Source organism: Rhinoderma darwinii, chromosome 3 (assembly GCF_050947455.1).
Source record: "Rhinoderma darwinii isolate aRhiDar2 chromosome 3, aRhiDar2.hap1, whole genome shotgun sequence".
Taxonomy (NCBI): Eukaryota; Metazoa; Chordata; class Amphibia; order Anura; family Rhinodermatidae; genus Rhinoderma; species Rhinoderma darwinii.
Window position 1 is genome coordinate 244,289,138 of NC_134689.1, and position 24,681 is coordinate 244,313,818.

General features: G+C 42.3%; 1 protein-coding gene across 1 annotated transcript; it reads left to right on the plus strand.

The window, feature by feature from the left end:
- The first annotated feature begins 6,605 nt into the window (after positions 1-6,605).
- Positions 6,606-23,940, plus strand: LOC142748012 (TRPM8 channel-associated factor homolog). Its single transcript, XM_075855130.1, has 7 exons — positions 6,606-7,222; positions 7,414-8,366; positions 9,668-9,762; positions 15,214-15,427; positions 17,887-18,126; positions 22,683-23,017; positions 23,695-23,940. The coding sequence occupies exons 1-7, from the start codon at positions 6,606-6,608 to the stop codon at positions 23,938-23,940; spliced, it is 2,700 nt and encodes an 899-aa protein (XP_075711245.1).
- The last annotated feature ends 741 nt before the right edge of the window (positions 23,941-24,681 follow it).

Below are 24,681 nucleotides of genomic sequence, written 5' to 3' on the forward strand. Positions count from 1 at the left end.
GAATCCGCTACTTTCTGTGTCATCTGCCACGTCTGGCGGAATCCGCCACGTCCAGAGGAATCCACCACGTCCTGTGTTATCTGCCACATCCGGAGGAATCCGCCACGTCTGGCTCAACTTGCGGCTCCTCTGTCATCCGCCACGTTTGGCGCCATCTGCTGCACCCATCTCATCTGTGCCAGAGCTGCGGCCACCATCTGGACTATTCAGGTACCCTTGCGGGACATTGTATTTCAGGGGTGTCCTGTTGTTTGGCCAGCTGCCTCCCCGCTGCGGCGGTACGGCCTAGTGGGTCCACTAACCCGCTTCGTGACAGTACGCTCAGGCCATGGACCCCACTGGTCAACCTGAGACGTTGACTACACAAGCCATGCTGGCTGAGATGGAGGTTCACCAGTCACGACAAGACCAGCTCCTCCTGTCGGTGAACGCCATAGCCCATCGGCTGCTTGCTCCGTCCACAGTCATCACCGCACCCGTTCCTGCGGTTCCGCCTGCTACACCTCCTGTCTGTACCGGTACCAACCCCCTGTGTTTCTTGCCGCTACCTCCACGCTATGACGGAGATCCGAGGTCCTGCAGGGGATTTTTGAATCAGTGCCTGATCCATTTCAGACTACATGCCAGGTCCTTCTGCTCGGATGACGTCCGGATCGCCTTTATCATCTCTCTCCTTACCGGCAAAGCCCTGGCATGGGCCAATCCTCTGTGGGAACATCAGGGACCTGAGACCCGGGACTTGCAGTGCTTCTTACGGACCTTCCGCTCGATCTTTGAGGAACCTGGGAGAGTTTCTTCGGCTGCTGCATCCTTGCTGACCCTACACCAGGGAGACCTCTCCGTGGGCGAGTATGGCATTCAGTTTCGTATCCTGGCTGCTGAATTGACCTGGAACAACGAGGCTTTGGTGGCTACATTCTGGCAGGGACTGTCTTCAGGGATCAAGGACGAGCTGGCTGCTCATGATCTGCCATCTACCCTGGACGATCTTATCCTACTCGCCTCCCGTGTCGACATGAGGATCCGGGAACGTTCCCAAGAGGTTCTCCGGGAGAGAGAACTTCCTAGGCTGGATTCTGCTGTCCCGCAATCCTCCTCAGTCGTCCCACCAGAATACCCGATGCAGAGTAACTATGTTAAATTGTCTACCCAGGAGAAACAACACAGACGCACTTCTGGACTTTGTTTGTATTGCGGCCATGGAGGCCATATTGTGCGTCTGTGCCCCCAGAGGCCGGAGAGACCCCATTGCCTAGGATTGATTGGAGAGACAACACTAGGTGGAACAGAATCTAACAGAGGATTCGCTTCCAAACTGACTATTCCTGTGACCCTGGTATCCGGCGACAGGACGCATCAAGTCTCTGCCTATCTTGACTCTGGCTCTGCTGCAAATTTCATCCAGAAAGAGCTTGTGCATCATCTTCAGCTGCCCACAGTTCCCCTGGAGACACCTTTGGCTGTGGCCTCAGTTAATGGACTGCCTCTGCCTGATCCCATTATCTCTAAAACCAAGCCGTTGAAGCTGCAGGTTGGAGTACTTCACTCTGAATTTTTTTCGTTCCTTGTTTTGCCCAAGGCCATCAATCCTGTTCTGCTGGGCCTGCCTTGGCTTCGACTTCATGCCCCAGTCCTGGACTGGAATTCTGGAGAGGTTCTCCAATGGGGCTCCAAGTGCCATGGTCGTTGTCTGTTGCAGATCCATCCTGTCAAGCCTTCTCTGCCTCAGTCGCTGTCGGGACTGCCTCCCCATTTTGCTCAGTATGCAGATGTTTTCAGCAAAAAGGAAGCTGAGACGCTGCCTCCACATCGCACCTATGACTGCCCCATTGAACTGGTTCCTAATGCCTCTCTTCCCCGTGGACGGGTATATCCTCTCTCCTTGCCTGAGTCTCTATCCATGTCGGCCTATATAAAGGAGAATCTGGAGAGTGGTTTTATACGAAAATCTTCCTCCCCGGCCGGGGCTGGATTCTTCTTCGTTAAAAAGAAGGATGGATCCCTTCGTCCCTGCATTGACTACAGGGGCCTCAACCTGATCACAGTCAAGAACAAATACCCGTTGCCACTCATCTCTGAGCTATTTGATCGCATACGAGGGGCCAAAATTTTTTCTAAGCTAGACCTGCGTGGGGCTTACAATCTAGTCCGGATTCGCCGGGGTGACGAATGGAAGACGGCATTTAACACCCGGGACGGGCACTACGAATACCTGGTGATGCCCTTCGGACTGTGTAACGCTCCAGCAGTGTTTCAGGAGTTCGTTAACGACATCTTCCGAGATCTACTCTATGTCTGTGTTGTTGTTTATCTCGATGATATTTTGATTTTCTCCCCAGATCAGACGACTCATCGGAGGCATTTTCGTCAGGTTCTACTATGATTGAGGGAGAATCATTTATACGCCAAGCTGGAGAAGTGCGTCTTTGAGAAGAGTTCTCTGCCCTTCCTGGGCTACATTATCTCGGATCAAGGCCTCAAGATGGATCCTGAGAAAGTGAAGGCTGTCCTGGAGTGGCCACGTCCCCAAGGCTTAAGGGCCATACAGCGGTTCCTGGGATTCGCCAATTTCTACCGGCAGTTTATTCCTAACTTCTCTTCTCTGACGTCTCCCATCTCGACCCTTACCAAGAAGGGTGTGAACGCCAAAGTGTGGACTCCAGAGGCAGAGTCTGCATTTAATAGCCTGAAGAGTGGCTTCACTTCAGCCTCGATCCTCCATCATCCTGACGTATCTCGGCAGTTCTTACTGGAAGTGGACGCTTCCTCTGTCGGTGCAGGTGCACTTCTGTTCCAGAGGAGCTCCAAAGGAAAGGCTGTAGTATGTGGCTACTACTCTAGACTGTTTTCTTCTGCTGAGCGCAATTATTCCATTGGAGATCGGGAGCTGCTGGCCATCAAATTGGCCCTGGAGGAGTGGAGACATCTTCTGGAGCGCGCTGCTCACCCCATCCTGATCTTCACCCACCACAAGACCCTCACTTACCTTCAGTCTGCTCAAAGACTTAATCCTCGTCAAGCCAGGTGGTCGCTGTTCTTCACCCGTTTTCTGTTTGCGCTCCACTACCATCCCGCGGACAAGAATGTGAGGGCAGATACCCTGTCCAGATCGTTTGAGACGGAAGACACGGTGGAGTCCCTCCAGACCATCATAGACCCGTCCTGCATCGTCACTGCTAATCCTCTGCAGGTTAGAGACATCCCTCCTGAGAGGACTTTTGTTCGGTTGGCGGACAGGAGAAGGATTCTCCACTAGGGACATAGTTCTAAACTTGCTGGGCACGCCGGTGTCCGTAAAACCCGAGACCTGATCGCTCGTCACTTTTGGTGGTCCACGCTACATAAGGATGTTCTGGACTTTGTCTCTTCTTGCACGGTGTGTGCCTCTAACAAAGTGACTCACAGCAAGCCTGCCGGCCTGCTTAAACCTCTGCCTGTACCCAATGCCCCCTGGCAGCACATTGCGATGGACTTCGTCACAGACCTTCCCCCCTCAGCAGGATGTAACACTGTCTGGGTGGTGGTGGACCGGTTCTCTAAGATGGCTCATTTTATCCCGCTGACCGGCCTACCTTCTGCTCCTCGTCTGGCAAGTCTCTTCATCCAGCACATCTTCCGCTTGCATGGCTTGCCTCTTCACATTGTGTCCGACCGGGGGGTTCAGTTTACCTCTAAGTTCTGGAGAGCCCTCTGTAAACTCCTGGATGTGAGATTGGACTTTTCCTCTGCCTATCACCCCCAGTCCAATGGGCAAGTTGAGAGGATCAACCAGATCATGGAAAATTATCTCCGCCATTTCATCTCTTCACAGCACGATAACTGGGTACAGCTTCTACCATGGGCCGAATTTTCTTACAACAACCACACAAGTGAGTCCACCACTTCCTCTCTGTTTCACATCTTCTACAGTCAACATCCCAGAGTCCCTCTTCCTGTGTCGACTTCATCCCAGGTTCCCGCTGCTGACTCTGAATATGTGGACTTCCTGCAAATCTGGCAACAGACCCGGTCCTCTATTTTGCTGGCAGTAGATCGCATGAAGCGAAAGGCAGATACTAAGAGAAGAGAGCCGCCTAAGTATCTTCGGCTGCCTCCTACCCTCAGGATTCCCAACTCCTTCCACGTCTCCCTCCTGAAGCCTGTGATCCTAAACCGCTATTCCAAGACTCCCAGCCCTGCGGTTGCTCCCAGCGGCTCCTCGGACATCTTTGAGGTAAAAGAGATCTTGGACACCAAGAGAGTTAGAGGAAAGACCTTGTATTTGGTGGATTGGAGGGGGTTTGGTCCCGAAGAGAGGTCCTGGGAGCCAGAGGAGAACCTCAATGCCCCTACTCTTCTAAAGAAGTTTCTCTCTCGCTCCGGTCCCAAGAAGAGGGGGCGTAAGAGGGGGGATACTGTAATGTCCGTGGCTGCGGGCTGTCAGCTCCAGCCTCCCGCTGACAGCCGCAGCCACGAGTCGGCAAGCGCTGGCCCCAGCCTCCTCCTCAGGAGACGCCAGCGCTTGCATCCACTCACCTCCGCCGGAGCCCGCAGGGTGCGCTCGCACGCTCGTCCCCGCTCTTAAAGGGGCAGCGCGCGCACCGGACATCTTGAACGACCTTTGACCCGTGAGTACCCTGGGCTATAAGAGGGTTCCAGCCCCCTAGTTCGATGCCTGAGCGTTGTTAGTTTTCCCAGTCTGTCTTGCAAATGGTCCCTTAGTGTTTCCCGTTCCTGTTGTTACCCGTACCTTGTTCCCCGTTCCTGTTTCCCGTGCTTTGCCCTAGTATCTAGTCATGCCACGTCCTGTGTCATCTGCCACGTCCACAGGAATCTGCCACGTCCTGTGTCATCTGCCACGTCCGGAGGAATCCGCTACTTTCTGTGTCATCTGCCACGTCTGGAGGAATTTGCCACGTCCTGTGTCATCTGCCACATCCGGAGGAATCCGCCACGTCCTGTGTGATCCGCCACGTCCGGAGGAATCCGCCACGTCCGGAGGAATCCACCACGTCCTGTGTTATCTGCCACATCCGGAGGAATCCGCCACGTCTGGCGCAACTTGCGGCTCCTGTGTCATCCACCACGTTTTGCGCCATCTGCTGCACCCATCTCATCTGTGCCAGAGCTGCGGTCACCATCTGGACTATTCAGGTACCCTTGTGTGGGACATTGTATTTCTGGGGTGTCCTGTTGTTTGGCCAGCTGCCTCCCCGCTGCGGCGGTACGGCCTAGTGGGTCCACTAACCCGCTTCGTGACAGTGTCATACATTGGGAAACATTTTTGCTGAATTCAATAAAATCCAGGGTATCAAACGGTCACTGACTGCTTCATGGTTTCATTCACTGTAACTTGACGTCAGTAACAAAATCAGTTGCTGCATATAGCGTACAAACATGAGCACCACACTTTCCGTTGCCCACCCCTGGTAATGGAAACCTGGCTGAACGTAAAACGGCTACAGCGTGGGTGCAATTTTTTAATACCCCACATACTATCTTTTACTTTAAGCATTAAAAGAAATAGCAAAATAATGACATCTAGTCAAAGCAGAAATCATTACAGATATAGTTAGTCTTAATACTATGATCTAAATCTTCAGCAAACTATAGCTCATCTTGTGTTTGACTTTACCCGTAAGGATATGTACACGCTTACTAAAAAACGTCTGAAAATATGGAGTTGTTTTCAAGGGAAAACAGATGTTGATTTTCAGACTTTTTTTTAGCAACGTTTTTTATGGCCGCTTATGGCGATGTTTTTCTATAGAGTCAATGAAAAACGAAAAAGAAGTGACATGTAGTTCTTTTTTGCGGTCGTTTTTTTACACGCCCGTTTTTCAAAAGACGCCCTGTCGGAAAAGAACACAGTTTTTCCCATTGAAATCAATGGGCAGATGTTTGGAGGCGTTCTGCTTCAGTTTTTCTGCCCGTTTATGGGTCGAAAAACGGCCGAAAATAATTATATATATTTTTCACAATAGTACACCCTTTAAGACAAATATGTCATAAATTAACAAGTGATTAAGCAAAAAAAAAGAATTGGCTTGATTTCAAAACCATTTTTTCTGGTTACCGAACATACCCTAAGGCTTTACTTTTCTACTATTTAATTTGGTATATTGACTTGATCCACTTTTTCTTAGTATCATCTTAAATCAAGTACCTATTTTTCCCTATTTTTTCTATCGGTGTTAGCTAATTGTATTGAATACAGAGAGCGTTTACGTACTTGATAATCTTTAAGTCACTGGTGATTTAGCTTCTTATATGTTATAATCATTCTGTCCTTACAGTAATGGGAACCAGCTCTCCATGTATTGATGTCCTACTGGGCTTCTGGTGGGCTCGTCTGTATACGCATCAGACAATCTGGATAGGCAAAACTTCATTGTAAACATGGGGGAAAGCAAATTCACAACTTTTGAAAATGATCAAGTTGTTGCCCCTGCCAATTGCCTTACCCATATAGCATTGTCAAAAATGAAATTGTAGTATAAAAGTATTCACACTGTCTTTGCCTATGGTGAATAATTCTGTATTCCTGTAATTTTGGATACTGTTTTAAGAAATAAAATGTGTTTTATTGTATTTTTACCTGTTATCTTTACAGTTATCAAGAAATCATGTTGACTAATGAAGATTACTCTTCACTTGTCCAAGGCATCTGTAATCTGAATTTCACGGGAGACAGTATCCCTTGTAAGCTTCTTGTTACTGGTGACACAGCATTCCCAGTATTGGTGAGTCCTGCAAATCATGCTCTCATTGCTGCGTCTAGATATGGAAAAGGCCGCTTAGTTGTCATGAGTCATGAATCATATCTGAATGAGCCACAGTTTATGGATTTTCTGAAGAATGCGATATCCTGGTTGAAACCATCATCAGAAGCAGTCATTGGAGTTGAAAACAGCCTTGGTTTTCTGGCACGCACTCTATCTATGTTTGGACATGAGATTGACATGACCTCTGGCTTTAAGAAAGATTTGGGAGTACTCTGCATGCCCGGATATGATGACAGCCATGTGCCAGAAATTGTGTCATTTTTGAGAGAAGGTGGAGGTCTCCTTATTGGAGCTCAAGCCTGGTATTGGTCTGAATGCCACCCAGAATTAAACGTTTTCTACCATTTTCCTGGAAACAAAATAACATCTATGGCTGGTATCTATATTACTAATAGAGAAGGAGAAAAAGGGAATTTTCGTATGAATGACAACCCACCACCATTTCCGTTATTTGATGAGTAAGTATACAGCTTCAGCACCATGCAAATAGTAATCAGGTTTTTTAATTCTTTAGTTCTATGTAGAAAGTGCATTTATTTCATGATATTTTAACTCATTTCTGCGTTTTCTTTCTATTACATGTTAGCATAGTTTAGTGTCCAGGTCATACAACTTTTATTTTTTATTGTCAAGTCTTATCTCATTGCAGTGTGGACTTTGCTGTGGACCTAAAACAGCTGTTAAATGGTGTTTCGAGCCTTGATATTAATGGGAATTTTACCGCTTCTGAACTTCTGCTACACGGGCCCTTGGCGTTTCCAATTGGACTCACTGACAACAATGAGTGTTTTTTTGCTGCTGCATACTATGGCAGAGGGCGAGTTATAGCGGGTACACATGAAAACTTCCTTGCAAGACAAGAGCTGAAGAATTTCATTCTTAATGTCATTTTGTGGTTGGATGCAGGAAGAAATGGCAGGATAGGTGTCCACAAAGAATTAACAGGCCTGATTTCCATGCTGCAGAGCGAAGGTATCTCTTGTGCAATATCGAATGTGAGCCCGGAATTCGACATATATTGCTGCAAATCTTACAGTGATGCTGAAGTAGACAAAGTTCAGCAATTTGTGGCAGAAGGTGGAGGCCTTCTCATTGCTGGCCAAGCCTGGTACTGGTCTTACTCTCATCCAAACGTGCTTTCTCAATATCCAGGAAACAAAATCCTCAATAAATTTGGAATAAGCATTCTGGGAAGAACTATAAAAAACGGCATTTATGGAGTTCCTGATTCTGAGTCGGCTAATAATTCATATCATTTTCTCAGAGCAGTCTGTCAGCTTCTGAGTGACCTAAAAAATGATGGTGAGCTCAAGCCACCCTCAAGCTCCAGGTTGACAAAGCTCAGACAGGATGTCTCAAGCTTTTTAAAGTTGCCAGCAAGCCCCCTTATTGTATCCCTATGGCAAGAGCTTTCACATCTGATACATGGATGTAAGTTACCCAAAGTCAGTAAAGAGCATCCAGTGAAAAGCTGCTCCAAAGAGGCTTTCATAATATGTTTGGCTCAGGAAGTCAACTGCTTATATGAATCAGATCAAGACAAAATGGGAGATCTTCAAGGGCAACCCATAGTAACAGTAAAGATTGATGCCACAAACTCCGGTAAAGTATGACTTAAATTAGTAGTGAAATTTGTAATACAGTTAAAATGTTGAAAGTGATTTGTGCTTGTCAAAAAAGAACTGTGAGGAAATCTGAAAAAATTCTCCCCATGAAGTGAGATTTGTGTAACAGAATGATAGATTAGCCTTCAAAATGCCATAACTTGCCTTTGGTAATGTGCAAAAGTGGTACAGAAATGTATTTTATATAAAAAGAGAACAATTTATCTCTATCAGGTAAATGTTTAATGTTATTCATCTCTCACCACTACTACAAATGCAGGCTTTTTACAGGGGTTCCAAGTGTATTGGTGCTGAATACAAAATAACCCCCTTCCCCTAGATTATGCCTACTTTGCCAACTTTCTACATTCTTCATCAAACCGCTCCAAATCTGCTTCCCTTCACACAATCACACACGAAATGATAAAACGTTGCCTGCCTGCAGCTGCCACGAGATGGGACTCACTGTAAATGGATTTATACATCTCCTGTTTACTGAATTTTTTAAAAAATTTAACCCATTGTTTTCTTCTGATGTGCATAGAGAGAGGTTTTCAGGTACTGGGAAATTCCTCTAAGTTTGCCCATCTGGTTACCCATGTGTTTGGCACGCTTTTGCCCACTTAGTCTAACCAGGCATGGCAGGATCGGTGGACCACCGTTTTCCACAAAGGTGCGCATACGTTGTTGCTAGTCTGCGAGCACTGGCATTAACAGCCCAGTAATAGGCGGAAATCTGTCAATTAGCGGCGGCTGGGTGGGGGAGCAACAACTCATGATTATGCCGGACTCATCTCTAGCAGCGCGCTGTAATGATTAAACTGTAAGCTCTTCATAACATCTTTACATTAACATATTAGTGACAGACCGCTGATATCGGTGTGTCTGTCACTACTTTACATTGCATAACAGAGGTGATAGGTTCTCTTTAAGCCCTCATATATACACCTCCTAACTCTTAAGCCCAGGAAAAATGAATATCACCCATTAAGGTCACCAAAAATTAAAGAGGCAGACATTCTAAATTAATGTTTTTGATTTTTTCTAAGATGCCGTCTGCAGTCCCTTGTCCTTTGCCTATGTACTTGCAGGCCACTAATTCCCATTCGTCCTAAAACTAAAGCGACACCAATGCCTGACTATGATATCTAAGGACGCTGTAAAATGTACCCTAGACACTCTCTCTTCTCTCTTTCTCTCTGTCTCTTTCTCTCTCTCTCTCTCTCTCTCTCTCTATATATATATATATATATATATATATATACTGTATATATGGTAACACTTACGCTGTCATTGCAGGTGGTGATGCATGGAGAAGTACGGGACTTTACTTGCCTCCCAATAAAAGAGCAACATTTGTATTTCCAGCCTCAGTTGTTGGGAAAGGTCTCCAGGTAACTCTCAGACGCTTTCTAGATTCAATTCTAGGATCATTTTATTCTCTTTTTTTTTTATCAGATAAACTTATTTTTATAGCATTTTTAACAAAGAACACACTGAGGCGATAAACGTAGAAATGATGTATGTAATTGCATGTGTAATTTCTTGCCTATCCACTAGAGATAAGCAAATCAACTCTAAACTAATCGATTTTGGTCCAAATTTCGAAAACTTTTTGAATTTAGCTACATTTTGGGGTTTGTCGTGCATAAATCGGCCTTCTTGGGCCTTAATGACCCGCTATTTTCTTTTGTTTTTCCAAAATAATGGCAAAAACCGTGTTTAATACTCGAACAACAAAAAATTATATAACTGCAGCGCCAAGAAAAAAAAATTGTCCTGAATAACCTTACATTTATTTTATACTAAATTTATTTGACACTAAATAATTGCGTTTTTTTAATAAAAAAAAGTCAGACTTTTTTTAATTTAATTTTTTATTACTTTCTTTTTTGCTCTCATTAAGATATTACTATTTTACATGTTTATTCCTGTATGCTAGTACATTGTCCTCTGTGTCACTATGATATAGGCTGTTGTTAAGGCAATACTTAGTGTGCCCTAACAGCAGGCTTAGTAAAAGAATTGAATGGCTTAAATGGCCAGGAGTAATGGTTCCTCCAATCCCAGCCATAAGAGCAAGATCTTGGCTGTCATTAGACAGAAGAGCACCCGCTCTAGGACAGCCTGGGACACCCATGCAGGACTTATTCCATAGTGCCGCAAAAAGATTGTGCTGTAGACTAAGACCCCTTACAGGGGTATTCCAGCCTAAATTATTTTTCACCTATCCACTGAATAGATTCGGTTGTTTCTGTCAGACCTATGGACTTTGAATAAAGAGGCACCAGGCAATCCCGGCCACCGCTCCATTCAAACTACCCCTAGGTGCCGTCCTGCAGCTGAAGGGACCGGGGGAACAGGAACTCCAGTTCTGAAGATCTGTGAGGGTACTGAGCAGGTGGACCACCACTGATCTAACATTTATCACCTACCCAGTGGATAGGTGTAAAATGCTTTAGGCTGGAATACCCTAGTTGATTAACCAACGTAATTCCTTATATGTTTCAATTACATTGCTATGAGCTCATACTGTACCCCTGCATGCCTTTGTTTTCAAACAGAGGCAGGTATATAGAGGTTTTTTCTCACAGACTCATACGAGTTTATAAATAATCTATTAGAAAATATATTGTATTACAGAGGTATACTCCCCTCAATTGTTTCTAGAGGAGAATACAGTGCTACACATAAGTAGAGTACCTATGGCTCTATGGTACAGAACTGTAATTATCTGTAATAATCTGTGTCGAGACATAAGGTATATGGCCAAAAGTAAGGGGACACTTGACATCACACATATATAAGCTTGTTGGATATTCCCATTCCAAAACCATGACTGTTGGTATGGAGTTGGGCCCCCTTTTGCGGCTATAACAGCTTCAACTCTTCTGGGAAAGCTTTCCACAAGATATTGGAGTGTGTCTGGGAATTTGTGCCCATTCAGCCAAAAGAACATTTGTGAGGTCGGACACTAATGTTGGACAAGAAGGTTTGGCTCGCAATCGGCGTCCAATTTCTTACCAAGGGTGTTCGAAGGGGATAAGGTCTGGGCTCTGTTCAGGGCCACTCATTATTGGGCCTCACTTTGTGCACAGGGGCAAACTCGTTCTGGAACAGTAAAGGGCCTTCCCCAAACTGTTGTCACAATGTTGGAAGCATACGATTTTCCAAAATATCTTTGTTTGCTGTATCATTTACATTACTCTTCACTGGAACTAAGGGGCCCAGCCTAAACCATTAAAAAAAGAAATTGTTTTGTATCAACACATTCTGAGAGCCATAACTTTTTACGTTTTAAATTCTTTATTTCTTACGGCGTTCACAGTGTGCTATAAATTACATTTTACTTTATTCTGTGGATCGGTATGATTGCGGCGATACTATATATGTATACATATATATAAAAAAGTCCAAATACAATGTCAGCCGCACAGCCTTGTAAATTGTATTTGGGTGCCGACCTGCCCAGGTCAGGGCTAACAGACCTGCTGTAGTAGAATCCAAAAATCAGGCAGCACTCCAAGGTATAAGCAAGGTAGAAAAAGGTGCTTTATTGGTCCATATACACACGACGTTTCAGCTCAACACAGGAGCCTTTCTCAAGTGAACAGATTCATGTCATGACCACACATTTATAGGAGAACCAATATTATAAAAAAGTAGTGCCAATAAAATGCAACAACACATATAAGGTTGCCAAAAGGTACATAGTGAATTCATATATGCAACATTAAATGAGTGAGGAATGTGTTATAAAGATACTATCACAACAGGACTGTAATACATAACATAATACATTACAGAAAGTTATATAGTCTAACAATCTTTAAATTGTATATAATTAGATAGGATCGTGCACATGTGTAGATATCACTACACTTGAGGGACTCACCGAGAATAAGGATCCGGCTCCAACGTAAATACAAAACATGTGCTGCAATCACCATTGTCGAGCCGTCAGAAGCATTAGAAGCATTAGTATTCGTGCTGCGCATGTCACGCATGCGCAGTCACGAAGGGAACGCCAATCAGCCATACCCAAAGAGGGCAAATGCTAATCATAGACATGCAAAGAAAATCCACAATGAGAAATTGAATTTTACGAGTGAAGGGGAAAAACCTTTATTACTCCTATTTGATACAGGAAGACAATATGTACTAGAATGTCAAATATGTATGTGTGTATATATATATAAAGAGACCTCAGTCTACTACGTAGAGGATTAAATACAGAACCCTGAATTCAGGTCATTTGAAATGTGTGGTCATGACATGAATCTGTTCACTTGAGAAAGGCTCCTGTGTTGAGCTGAAACGTCGTGTGTATATGGACCAATAAAGAACCTTTTTCTACCTTGCTTATACCTTGGAGTGCTGCCTGATTTTTGGATTCTATACATATATATATATACAGTGAAGGAAATAAGTATTTGATCCCTTGCTGATTTTGTAAGTTTGCCCACTGTCAAAGACATGAACAGTCTAGAATTTTTAGGCTAGGTTAATTGTACCAGTTAGAGATAGGTTATATATAAAAAAAAAAAAGAAAATCACATAGTCAAAATTATATATATTTATTTGCATTGTGCACAGAGAAATAAGTATTTGATCCCTTTGGCAAACAAGACTTAATACTTGGTGGCAAAACCCTTGTTGGCAAGCACAGCAGTCAGATGTTTTTTGTAGTTGATGATGAGGTTTGCACACATGTTAGTTGGAATTTTGGCCCACTCCTCTTTGCAGATCATCTGTAAATCATTAAGATTTCAAGGCTGTCGCTTGGCAATTCGGATCTTCAGCTCTCTCCATAAGTTTTCGATGGGGTTAAGGTCTGGAGACTGGCTAGGCCACTCCATGACCTTAATGTGCTTCTTTTTGAGCCACTCCTTTGTTGCCTTGGCTGTATGTTTCGGGTCATTGTCGTGCTGGAAGACCCAGCCACGAGCCATTTTTAATGTCCTGGTGGAGGGAAGGAGGTTGTCACTCAGGATTTGACGGTACATGGCTCCATCCATTCTCCCATTATGCGGTGAAGTAGTCCTATGACCTTAGTAGAGAAACACCCCCAAAACATAATGTTTCCACCTCCATGCTTGACAGTGGGGACGGTGTTCTTTGGGTCATAGGCAGCATTTCTCTTCCTCCAAACACGGCGAGTTGAGTTAATGCCAAAGAACTCAATTTTAGTCTCATCTGACCACAGCACCTTCTCCCAATCACTCTCAGAATCATCCAGATGTTCATTTGCAAACTTCAGACGGGCCTGTACATGTGCCTTCTTGAGCAGGGGGACCTTGCGGGCACTGCAGGATTTTAATCCATTACGGCGTAATGTGTTACCAATTGTTTTCTTGGTGACTGTGGTCCCAGCTGCCTTGAGATCATTAACAAGTTCTCCCCGTGTAGTTTTCGGCTGAGCTCTCACCTTCCTCAGGATCAAGGATACCCCACGAGGTGAGATTTTGCATGGAGCCCCAGATCGATGTCGATTGTCAGTCATTTTATATGTCTTCCATTTTCTTACTATTGCACCAACAGTTGTCTCCTTCTCACCCAGCGTCTTACTTATGGTTTGTAGCCCATTCCAGCCTTGTGCAGGTCTATGATCTTGTCCCTGACATCCTTAGAAAGCTCTTTGGTCTTGCCCATGTTGTAGAGGTTAGAGTCAGACTGATTAATTGAGTCTGTGGACAGGAGTCTTTTATACAGGTGGCCATGTAAGAGCTGTCTTTACTGCAGGCACCAAGTTGATTTGGAGCGTGTAACTGGTCTGGAGGAGGCCGAACTCTTAATGGTTGGTAGGGGATCAAATACTTATTTCTCTGTGCACAATGCAAATAAATATATATAACTTTGACAATGTGATTTTCTTCTTTTTTTTTTAATATAATCTATCTCTCACTGGTAAAATTAACCTAGCCTAAAAATTCTAGACTGCTCATGACTTTGACAGTGGTCAAACTTACAAAATCAGCAAGGGATCAAATACGTATTTCCTTCACTGTATATAGAGAGAGAGAGAGAGAGAGAGAGAGAGAGAGAGAGTTTTTATGTTTTGCAAAGTTTGTGAAATAAAATCACCTTTTATAAAATAATTTACTTTTTGTGTCACCATATTCTGAAAGCCATAACTATTTTTATTTTTCAGTCAAAAAAGCTGTGTAAGGGCTTGTTTTTTGCTGGACGGGTTGTAGTTTTTTTTAGTACTATTTTGGCCTATATGCGACTTTTTGATCACTTTTTATTGTATATTTTGGGAGGGGTGGTGACTAAAAAATAGTGATTCTGGCATTGTTTTTCGTTTATTTTTTTGTGGTGTTCACCGTGCGGGAAAAATAACATTGTAGTTTTATAGTTTGAGTCGTTTCCTATAATGAAAGACTTATTATAGGGAAAAAAAAACACTTTTATTTTTACAGTTTTATAAAACATTTTTATATACTTTTTTTTTACTTTTTAATCTTCTATTTACACTGCTATTATACATTACAGTACCTAGGTAGTGTGATGTATTCCAACTGTCAGTGTGAAAACGTAGTCACTCTGACAGTAAGCCTATGAGGACCAGCCAGAGGCTGGGGTCTGCCGATGCGCTACAAACCCCTAAAATGCGGCAATTGCAATCGATCGCCGCATTTAAGGGGTTAATTGCCTAAATCAGCCGCTGATCGGCAACAGTGGAGTGTCAGCTATCCCCGACATCCCGGTTCCCAGCTCCCGACAGTGTGCATTAGGGAACCGCACAGTAACTGTACGTCATGGTGCACTAAGACACTGGCCACCAGGACTAACAGTTGCGCCGTGGTGCGCCTAGGGGTTAAAGTCTTGCTTGTTTATTTCAGGTGCAGGTTGGCTGTCAGTCAGATGACCTGAGTGCAGCTGTAGAGTTGTGTCGTGCACCAGTAGTTGTGCATAAAAAGGATGTTGTTGGTGAGAAGGTTGTGATATCCTGTATCTGGGGAGGACTTCTGTATGTTATTGTCACGGGGAAAAGCCAACTAGGAATTGTTCCAGTAACAATCTATGGAGCAGAACCAGCTCCAACATTTATAAAAGGTAAGTACAGGCATTCACTTGACAGGTCTACTACCATATGACAATACTTTCTCATAAATCACTGAAACATCTTCTGTCTCTCTCTTCACTCTCCTGCTATTAGCTGCAGGGGACGTCTCCTAAACTCCCAACCTTCCGACACAGACGGCAGCAACTTTGGCACATGCCTGAAATTAGTTTTCTTCACCAGTGCTCGAGGTGTGCAGGATTCCCTTTATTACAAATTTATGCTCAAAACTTAAAACTCTGCCATTCACCTTGATAAACAAGTCTATTTCAGCTCCCTTATTTCCACACTATCTAATAATCCAGAACATCTCTTTCACTCCCTCCTTAATCCTAAATTGCAGACGCCTATCACAGATCTTAGTGCTGATGACCAGTCCACTTATTTCAAAGTTAAAATTGATGACATCTGGCATGAAATAAGTTTTAAAAAAGAGTAAGAATGTTTGTTTAGTCTCACTAGGGGACTTGAGCAAGCGATCGTTAGATCGCTGGTACAATACACTGCAATACTTCTGTATTAGACCGGGGGCTCCCAGGCTGCCATAATAACTACCTGCGATTGTGTTGTGGGGGGGAAGGATGGGGTGACTGAGGAGCCCCCCTTTGTCTAATGGCTTAGAAGCCGCGGTCACTATTGACCGCGACATCTGAGAGGGTTAAACACATGGGATTGGAGTTATCTATGTCATTATCTATATTACAAAATAATCCTAAAATCTTGCTGATTTCCCTCTGGCCACTGAGTCTCACACTTCCTGTTCTGTAGAGATCACTTCTCATCAGATGTCTCATTATCATCACAGTCAGGATTACAATGAAAGGTAACACCTATATATAAATAACACAGGATTCAGCATTGACACTAAGTGATGGACACAGCTCTTCTCCTATCCCTTCCTGCACAATGACCTCTGCACAGGTCACGGAGCATGCCTAGAAAACTCTCTAATAGAAGTCAATGACTCCCTTCCTGTTCACAGGTTTCTATGTGGCTGCTGTAAAGCATATCTCTAAATACTGTTAAAGGGAAGGTGTCATGAAATGTTTTAATTTTTTTATAATTTGCTTTTAGTATGATAAAAAAATAAAATTTATTTATTTGTGTTCGTGTGTTCTACTTTTTACTTTTTTTTTATTTTTACTTCTCTATGGGGGCTGCCATTTTTTTTCCATCTCTGTATGTGTCGATTAACGACACATACAGAGATGGAATACGGCACATACATCCCCATAGAGAATGGGAACGGGAGCCGTTCCATTCACTGCAGCGTATGCGCCGCTCCCACACAGACCAAAACGAAGCTCGTTAGCAGAACGAAATCCGGCGCCATTTTCATGTGGACCGGAAGCTGCTGCCGGACAGTCAGATGACGAATTCCGGCCACCGGCTTCCGGCCATATGTTCAAGGAATCGAAGGCACAAGGAATAGGAGCGGAGTCGGTAGCGGCGGCAGGAGCAGGTCAGTTATGTTTGTCTTTGTGATGTGTGTATTATGTTCGTGTTATACTGTCTGCTTAGCACTGTATCTAATCCTCCTACACTGTGCATTCGCTCATAAAATGGCGGCACACAGTGTAGGGGGTTTGAAGATTCAACCCCCTCCTTCTCCTGGCACTAGCCAGAATAAGGGAGGGGGGATTGTGTGAGGACACTAGAGCGAGTGTGTCTACTCCAAATTTGCAGCATAAAGCAATGAGGTTGCTTTACCACATTGACCATGCTACAATTTCGGGAACTGCTCCCTCTAGTGACCAGCACATGGAAATGTTATAAATTAGAATCTAATTTATAATATTTCCTGACTTGTGAAAAAATTAAAACAAATCACTCAAATACTAATTGTTTAACTAAAAAAAAAACAAAAACATTTCTAGCGACACATTCCCTTTAACAGAAGCTCAGGCAAGATGGCTGCCCCATGATAATGTACAGAAAATAGAATAAAAACAATCTACAATCAGAAAATAAACAGATTAGAAAAAAAGATTATGTTTTATTATCTGGACCTTTAATGTTATATGTAAATCGGTATTTCCTAATCTCATTAAATATAAATACATTTATCATTTTGATTCATATTTATCAAATCACGTGTATGAGCATCAGTCAGCAGAATAATACATAGCATAAATAAATACACTGTTGTCCTATGCTACGGGGTCTCATGCTAGAGAAGTTTTGCTTTTCTCCAGAAATATTTAGATTAGTCAGTGGATGATGTGGTTTTCAGAAACTCTATGAAATGCATGTAGCAGAACATGACGGAGCTGTCCAAAATTACACCTTTCTCTGCTCTTTTCTTTTTTCTCTCCTATTTTGTCTTTGGGGTTTTCAGTATTCAGAAGTAAAGACTAAAGGTAATATATATATATATCTTTTTGTATAATGATGCTTTAAGCTCAGCTCTTAATTTGATGCATTGATCTGATGAAATGTGTCTTCTCACCAGGTCAGACTAGCGTTTCCTCGTGGGTGGATACAATTCGTTCTTTAACAGCTCCTTGGGCTGAGCTTATTACAGAAAACATTATCCTTACAGTTCCCTCTGATGCAATACGCTCACTAGAAGATCCAGAATCTCTGTTGTCTTTATGGGATGAGATCATGTTAGCAATAGTAGATCTTGCGTCTGTCTCGAAGAAACTGCCTCGTCCAGAAAGAATTGTGGCTGATGTTCAGATCTCAGCAGGTAAGGGATAGATCATACATCACATACTACATGAAGGTGCAGTAGATCTAGACATCCATGAGGTCTACGGCATCTGAACACATGTAAAAATTGTTAGCAAGATATAGACAGGAGAATGTGTAGCCTAGCACTTATTTTGCCAAGCACTAATGTTTGGTTAACACAAATAACCATTAATCAGCATTTACCAACCTATTAGCTATATATATATATATATATATATATATATATATATATATATATATATATATATATATATATATATATATATATATATAAAATAAAATATGGGCCATTGCAGTGGAATATCACAAACATGTTATAGTGTGCAGCCAGTTCCATGAAGTGTGCATGGAGGCATATGATAAAAAAAGGGCGATGAGTGAATTTTGGCAGTTGTATTCTTTTATGATTGTAGATTTTTATTCTTTTCAAGTAACAAGCACAGGACATTTACACACAAAATGACAGTAATCTACTATACCTACCTATTAAATTTGGAGGCATGGGTGTTCCTAATCTCGCTTTGTACCACCGAGCCACTTTAATTGATACATTGCGGGAGTGGTGGAATCCTGTTGCTGACCATAAATGGATTTACCATAAATGGATTTAGGCAGAAAGAACCTTTACTAAGTTTCAATCTACTAGACTTCTTTTGGAGGCGGAATGTTTACAACAGTCTGTTACGAATATTCCTTTGGCATCTATGCAGGCCACTTTGGGTGTTTGAAGATATTTGTTAAAACATAAATAGTATATACAGATCCCATTTAAATATCTCTCTTTAAAAAGTTTAGAATATCATATACCCCACTCGAATTTCCAGTTGTGGAGCAGGTCAGGGATAGATACTATAGATAAATTCTATTGTAATTCTATTTTTGGTCATTTGAGGACCTAAGCTGTGAAGCCACTTTACCAAAGGTGGCATTCTATGAATACTTGCAAATTTGTCATGCTCTTCAAAAGTGTCCTCAGCAGCAGGTTGTAAGCACATCGTCTCCAATTCAAAGGTTTATATTGGGCTATAAAAACCATGAGGGGGATGTCCACTGCCTATAAAGCATTGTTGAGGTTGGGGAATGTGGATGAGAAATTGCCATATATGCACAAATGGGATCATGATTTGAATATTCTGACAACTGTGACTCAGTGGAGAAGTGCTTGCGACTAGCTGATGCGTTCCTCTCATTGTGTGAATCACTTGGAACAAGTAAAAAAAAATACATTTACGTTGGTATCTTTACCCTTCTCGATTGGTTCATGATATTCCGGGATACTCAAGTCTCAGTTGGAGACAATGTGGGCAAGTAGGGACATTGGAGCATATGTGGTGGTCCTGCCCAATAGTCAAAGTGTTCTGGGAGGCTACTTTTCAGATTATTTCCTTGGTGGCTAGTTATGATGTTCCTCCAGCCTCAGATATGGCCTTATTGAATATCAGGGTAGCAGAGATGTCTCCAGACCACCGCTGGCCTGCGGTGTATATTTTAACCTCCGCGCTAAAGTGCGTGGCTTCTACTAACCCAACAATTACGGATTTATGTGCTAAGGTTAACTCCCATATGCATCACAAGTTTGCATTAGCCTCTAATCCATCACAATTGATTGCACTTAAACGTCATTGGCACGCTTGGCTAAAAAGCTTGCCGGCTCTTCTCTCCAGAGAATCTAATAACATATGATAAAGACATGGGTGCTTCTTATTGGGAAAACAGGATGGCTCAAGTAGGGTTTTTTTTTTTTACTTGACCGATTATCAATATCTTCTGATTAATATGTTATTACAGATGTATGTGTTGGCTGACATGTTATGTTTACTATGTTTATTATGTTGGCAGTTGTATTCTAATAACTGTCAACTAACTTGGTGTTTTCTCCATAGCTGAATTTCAGGCCCCTTGGATTGAACCTTACTATTGTGGCATAATTCCAGTTTTTTCTTATGATGTCTTATTTTCCTTCTATAATGTCATATTTTGTGATGAATGAGCATTGTTCCCTAATGTACACTTAGTATAGTTCTCTATACTATTTAAAAAAACTCAATAAAAGGCATATATACAAATCTTTGTTGAGGGCGATGTCCAGGAAGCTCTTAGTCAGCTAAATAGCTTGCATGCTGATGGCTCCCAACTACATTGATACAATACTGCAAACCCCCCAGGAGAACAGATAGAGTTGTGCTGGTGATGTACTTAGCCCACAGAGGATTGTTAGACAAGATACATTCTAGTGAATCTACATTCGGGCAGTAGGGGGGCAGCTTAGGCGAAAGTTTTTGTCTTCATTAGTGCAAGCCCCTCAGTCAGAGAGGCCTGGTGCACAAGGTCCTGATGCAAGTTAGCGTCAGAACATTACCTGTACCGCCACCCTGAGTTAGGGAGAAGCTGGGAGCGGTAGAAAAATAGAGATCTCTGAATTTATTTTTTTTTTTTTTTTCACGCTGTACTCGGATATCTCCGCCACTCCCATAGAGAATTAATGGAACGACAGTGTGCATGAGCGACATGCTGCTCGGTTCAAACGAGGGGTATGGGACCCCCGTTCACGTAAACGGTGGGGGTCCGAGCTGTCGAACACCCACTGATCAGCAACTTACCCCTTACCATCAGGATAGAGGGTAACTTGTTGTAACCGGAATACCCCTGTAATTAAGGGGTCAGGCCTCGGGTCCTATTTGATTTAGTGGTCTGGGGTCTGACTTAATTTTGGGGGTTGGTCTGGGGTCTGATTTAATTTAGGTGTCAGTGGTCTGAACTATTTTTGGGGTCCGTTCTGGGGTCTGAATGAATTTAGGGTGTGGTCTAAGGACCTGAATTAATTTGAGAGTCTGGTTTGGGGTCTGAATTAATTTAGGGGTCTCCTTGGGGGGGCCTATTCGTTACTGCACGTTGGTGACTGACATGATGGGATGATGTCATCACATCAGCCAGTGTAAGGCTGCTGACTGCTGGGCAGGGGGAGAGGAGAGGCAGTGCTGAACTCCTCAACAGAATAAGGATAGGTAAGTATTGTTAACTATTTCTCTATATGGCACAGATTTACATGAGGCACTATTTATGGCACAACTTTATATGGTTAACTAAATATGACACAATTTTAAATGGTACACTATGGGGGCCCTATGTATTCTATATGGTACCATTTTATATGGGGCACTATCTGTAAAATGGCACTATTTATTATGGGGCACTTTCTGGTGCTACTTACTGTAGGGCACTTTAAAGGGGGCACTATGTGTATGGGGATATTAATTATGGAGCACTATCTGTATGGGGCTATTTACTCTGGGGCACTTTGGGGGTCACTATACTGTATGTATCGTACTATTTACTGTGAGGACTGCTTTTTAATGCAGTACAGTATTAGCAGCTCAGAAAACACATTATTAGGGGTGAAAGCAGGATGGCACTATTAAATGGGACAGCATGATGTGGAGGTTTGTGTAGGTGGTCAGAAGTCCTGGGAAAGCATGAGCCAAAGATGTCTATGCGGCAAACTCTGCAGAGGCTAGTTGTAGCTGGAAGAAGTTGTCTTGACGGACTGGGTCATATGGGAAAAGCAAACTAAAAATCTGAAAAAATACCACTTGTGAGTTACTGGATTTAATTGTTTATTCTTGCCGTTGTAAGGGGGAGCCAGGAAAGTTTACATTTTACCCTCACAGGATCATGTCAAAGTCATGCAACTGTTTGCGTAAACACTTGTACAGAACAAATACTAGATGGAAAGCAGAGTACTTAGAGGGTTCAATTATGGAGGTGCAGAACATGATAATGGCTCCTACATTTAAAGAATTGGAAAATAAAGAGAAGTATATGACAGAATTGGGACACCATCATGTCTTCTAATGATGTTAAAATATATATTTACATGTAAAAACCATTGCTATAGTATTCTATAAGTTAACCAGAGGAGGGCAGCAGATTACAAAAGTAAAAGAAAAGAGTTATCATGTAATCCAGTAGGTTTTCGCACATACCATCTATACATAAATACAGCTCCGTCAGTTGTCCTGTCCAAGCTTGATGGTAACCGAGCAATTGAGATAGATAACTGTATTTAACTGACTGGAGCTTTTAGGAAAGGGGAAATTACACTATTAGGCATATAGGTGAGTGGAGTTACTGGTCTCCACTTTAAATAATCACGAAAAATAAAAATATAAAGAAATAAATGAACAATACAAAAAAATAAAAATCACAAAAAAACACACATCTGGTCTGTCCAAAACACTTTAGACTATTGTGTCAATGCAATGTGCGAAAGCACAAGACTCTCAATTATATTTATTAATATATTTGTATCACAATTGTCTAAGCTTTTTATAAACAAAATATTTAAGAGTATTTTCTAACCAAATAATTTCCCCATTTATTGTGACCATTTAGTGAAAAACTATTTACAACATGGAAAGAATCCTACCAGGTCTTTCATAGGTAGTGTTTGCTCGTAAAATGACAAGGAGAAGGTTTTTTTTTCGTCCGTGGTTCTTTTAGCACCCCAAACTTGCATCCTTTAAAATGTTTCATCTCATTCTGTTACTGTAGGTTGGATGCATTCTGGATACCCGATAATGTGTAATTTACCATCAGCACCTACATTAGTGAGCGTTGAGAATATAAAGAAAGGTCTGTGGGGTCCTATACATGAACTTGGTCACAATGAGCAAAGAGGAGTTTGGGAATTTCCTCCTCACACCACAGAAGCCACCTGTAACCTGTGGTCGGTCTATGTGCATGAAACAGTGCTGGGAATCCCAAGGGATAAAGCTCATCCTGCTCTCAAGCCAGAAGCCAGAGAAAATAGAATCAAGCAGTATCTGAAGAATGGAGCCAAGCTCAATGAGTGGAGCGTGTGGACAGCTCTTGAGACTTATCTTCAGGTATTTTATAGGCTAATAAACAACATCATTTTTAGGCAACCCTTTTTCAAATGTCCTCTTAGGGCATGTAATAACTGGAGAGACCCCATAGTTTTGCATTTATTTCCTTTTGCTTATATAGCGCCAACATATTCCGCAGTCCTATACAGGGATCGTTTAGAGCCCTTGTGGGGTTTAAAGTCTAAATATACTATTTGAGACACATTAAGCCAATTTAGTAAAAAGCCAATTAACCTTCGACACGCGACGGACCACATTGCAAGTTATAAATGGAAGCAAAGACGCAGATATGAACAAAACCAATTACAAAATCAAACATTTCAGAACATAATGGCAACCTCAGTATTCTAATACTGATTCTGACTAGAAGATGTAGTTATGTATATAGTATATATGTATATATTTATAAAATAACGGAGGGTCCATTGTTATGTACAGAACTATCCATGGTATATCAGTAGGCTAATGGTAAGTAGTCCCGAGCAGAAAGAGCTGACCCGTTTATAATGCAGACCACTGAATACTTGTATTTTACATTCATGCACGTAGTAATGCTGATGTTCAGTTTTATGTGCCTTTGTTTTATATTGTAATATATTCATCATTCGTCCCTGCATAGACAGAATGACATAAAACTGTATCTTTAAATGTACTATATTTTGTCTTCATTGTTTCAGCTACAAGAGGGTTTTGGTTGGGATCCCTTCAAGCGAGTTTTCTCAGTGTACCAGACCATGTCCAAAGTCAGTAATATCAAGAATGATAAGATGAATCTTTGGGCGGCGACGTTCTCTGATGATGTCAAAAGGAACCTAGCTCCATTCTTCCAGGCGTGGGGATGGCCCATTGATGAGGCAACCGCCAAAAAACTATCCATATTGACTTCATGGGAAGAGAATCCAATGAAGAATTATGCTAAATAGACTTAATAAGACAAATATATAAAAATAACACTTAATACGCTTTCAGTAGCTTAAATTATATGTAAACCTTTAAAACACTTTTAAATAAAACAATGTATCATGGTGTTTTAAACAACTTTTTAATTGGCTAGTAAATGTTACAGGAAAAAAAAATCAAATCATACTAGTATTACGCAAAGAAGCTTACTAGATTGTTATGTGAATTTTGAAAAGTGATGATACTATTTGGATAATCAATATTATTTACATTAACATACACAATGCATGCAATGTTCAATAAATAATAATGTTTCATGTTCCGACCATGTTGTTTTTTTCTGGTAATAGAACTCACGATGCAAATACTAATATTGTAACATTGTGAAGAGAGCTGAGCGGCTAGCAGTTGCTGGTGCTAGCCAAGAGTATATTCACACTTAATGGAGATACTTCCTATTCAATGACATTTTTTTTTTCTCTTACCACACTTTGAACTGATTCAAACTAAAATACAGATATTTACATATGGGGTGCAGCAAGAAAAAAGTTGCTGCAGAAAAATGCTAGTGTACCTAGATATGTCTGCGTCATGGCTGCGTCCACCTCCTTCCAATCCTGACATATACATATCTATTCTCAGTGTCTCCTCTGTCCAGGCCGACGGCGCGTCACTTATCCAGGACATCCGGATTGTGGCCTTCCCTGCCACTGCTCTCCTCCAGTTCCTTAGATGTCCACTATAGTGCGTGCACTGACTCCTCG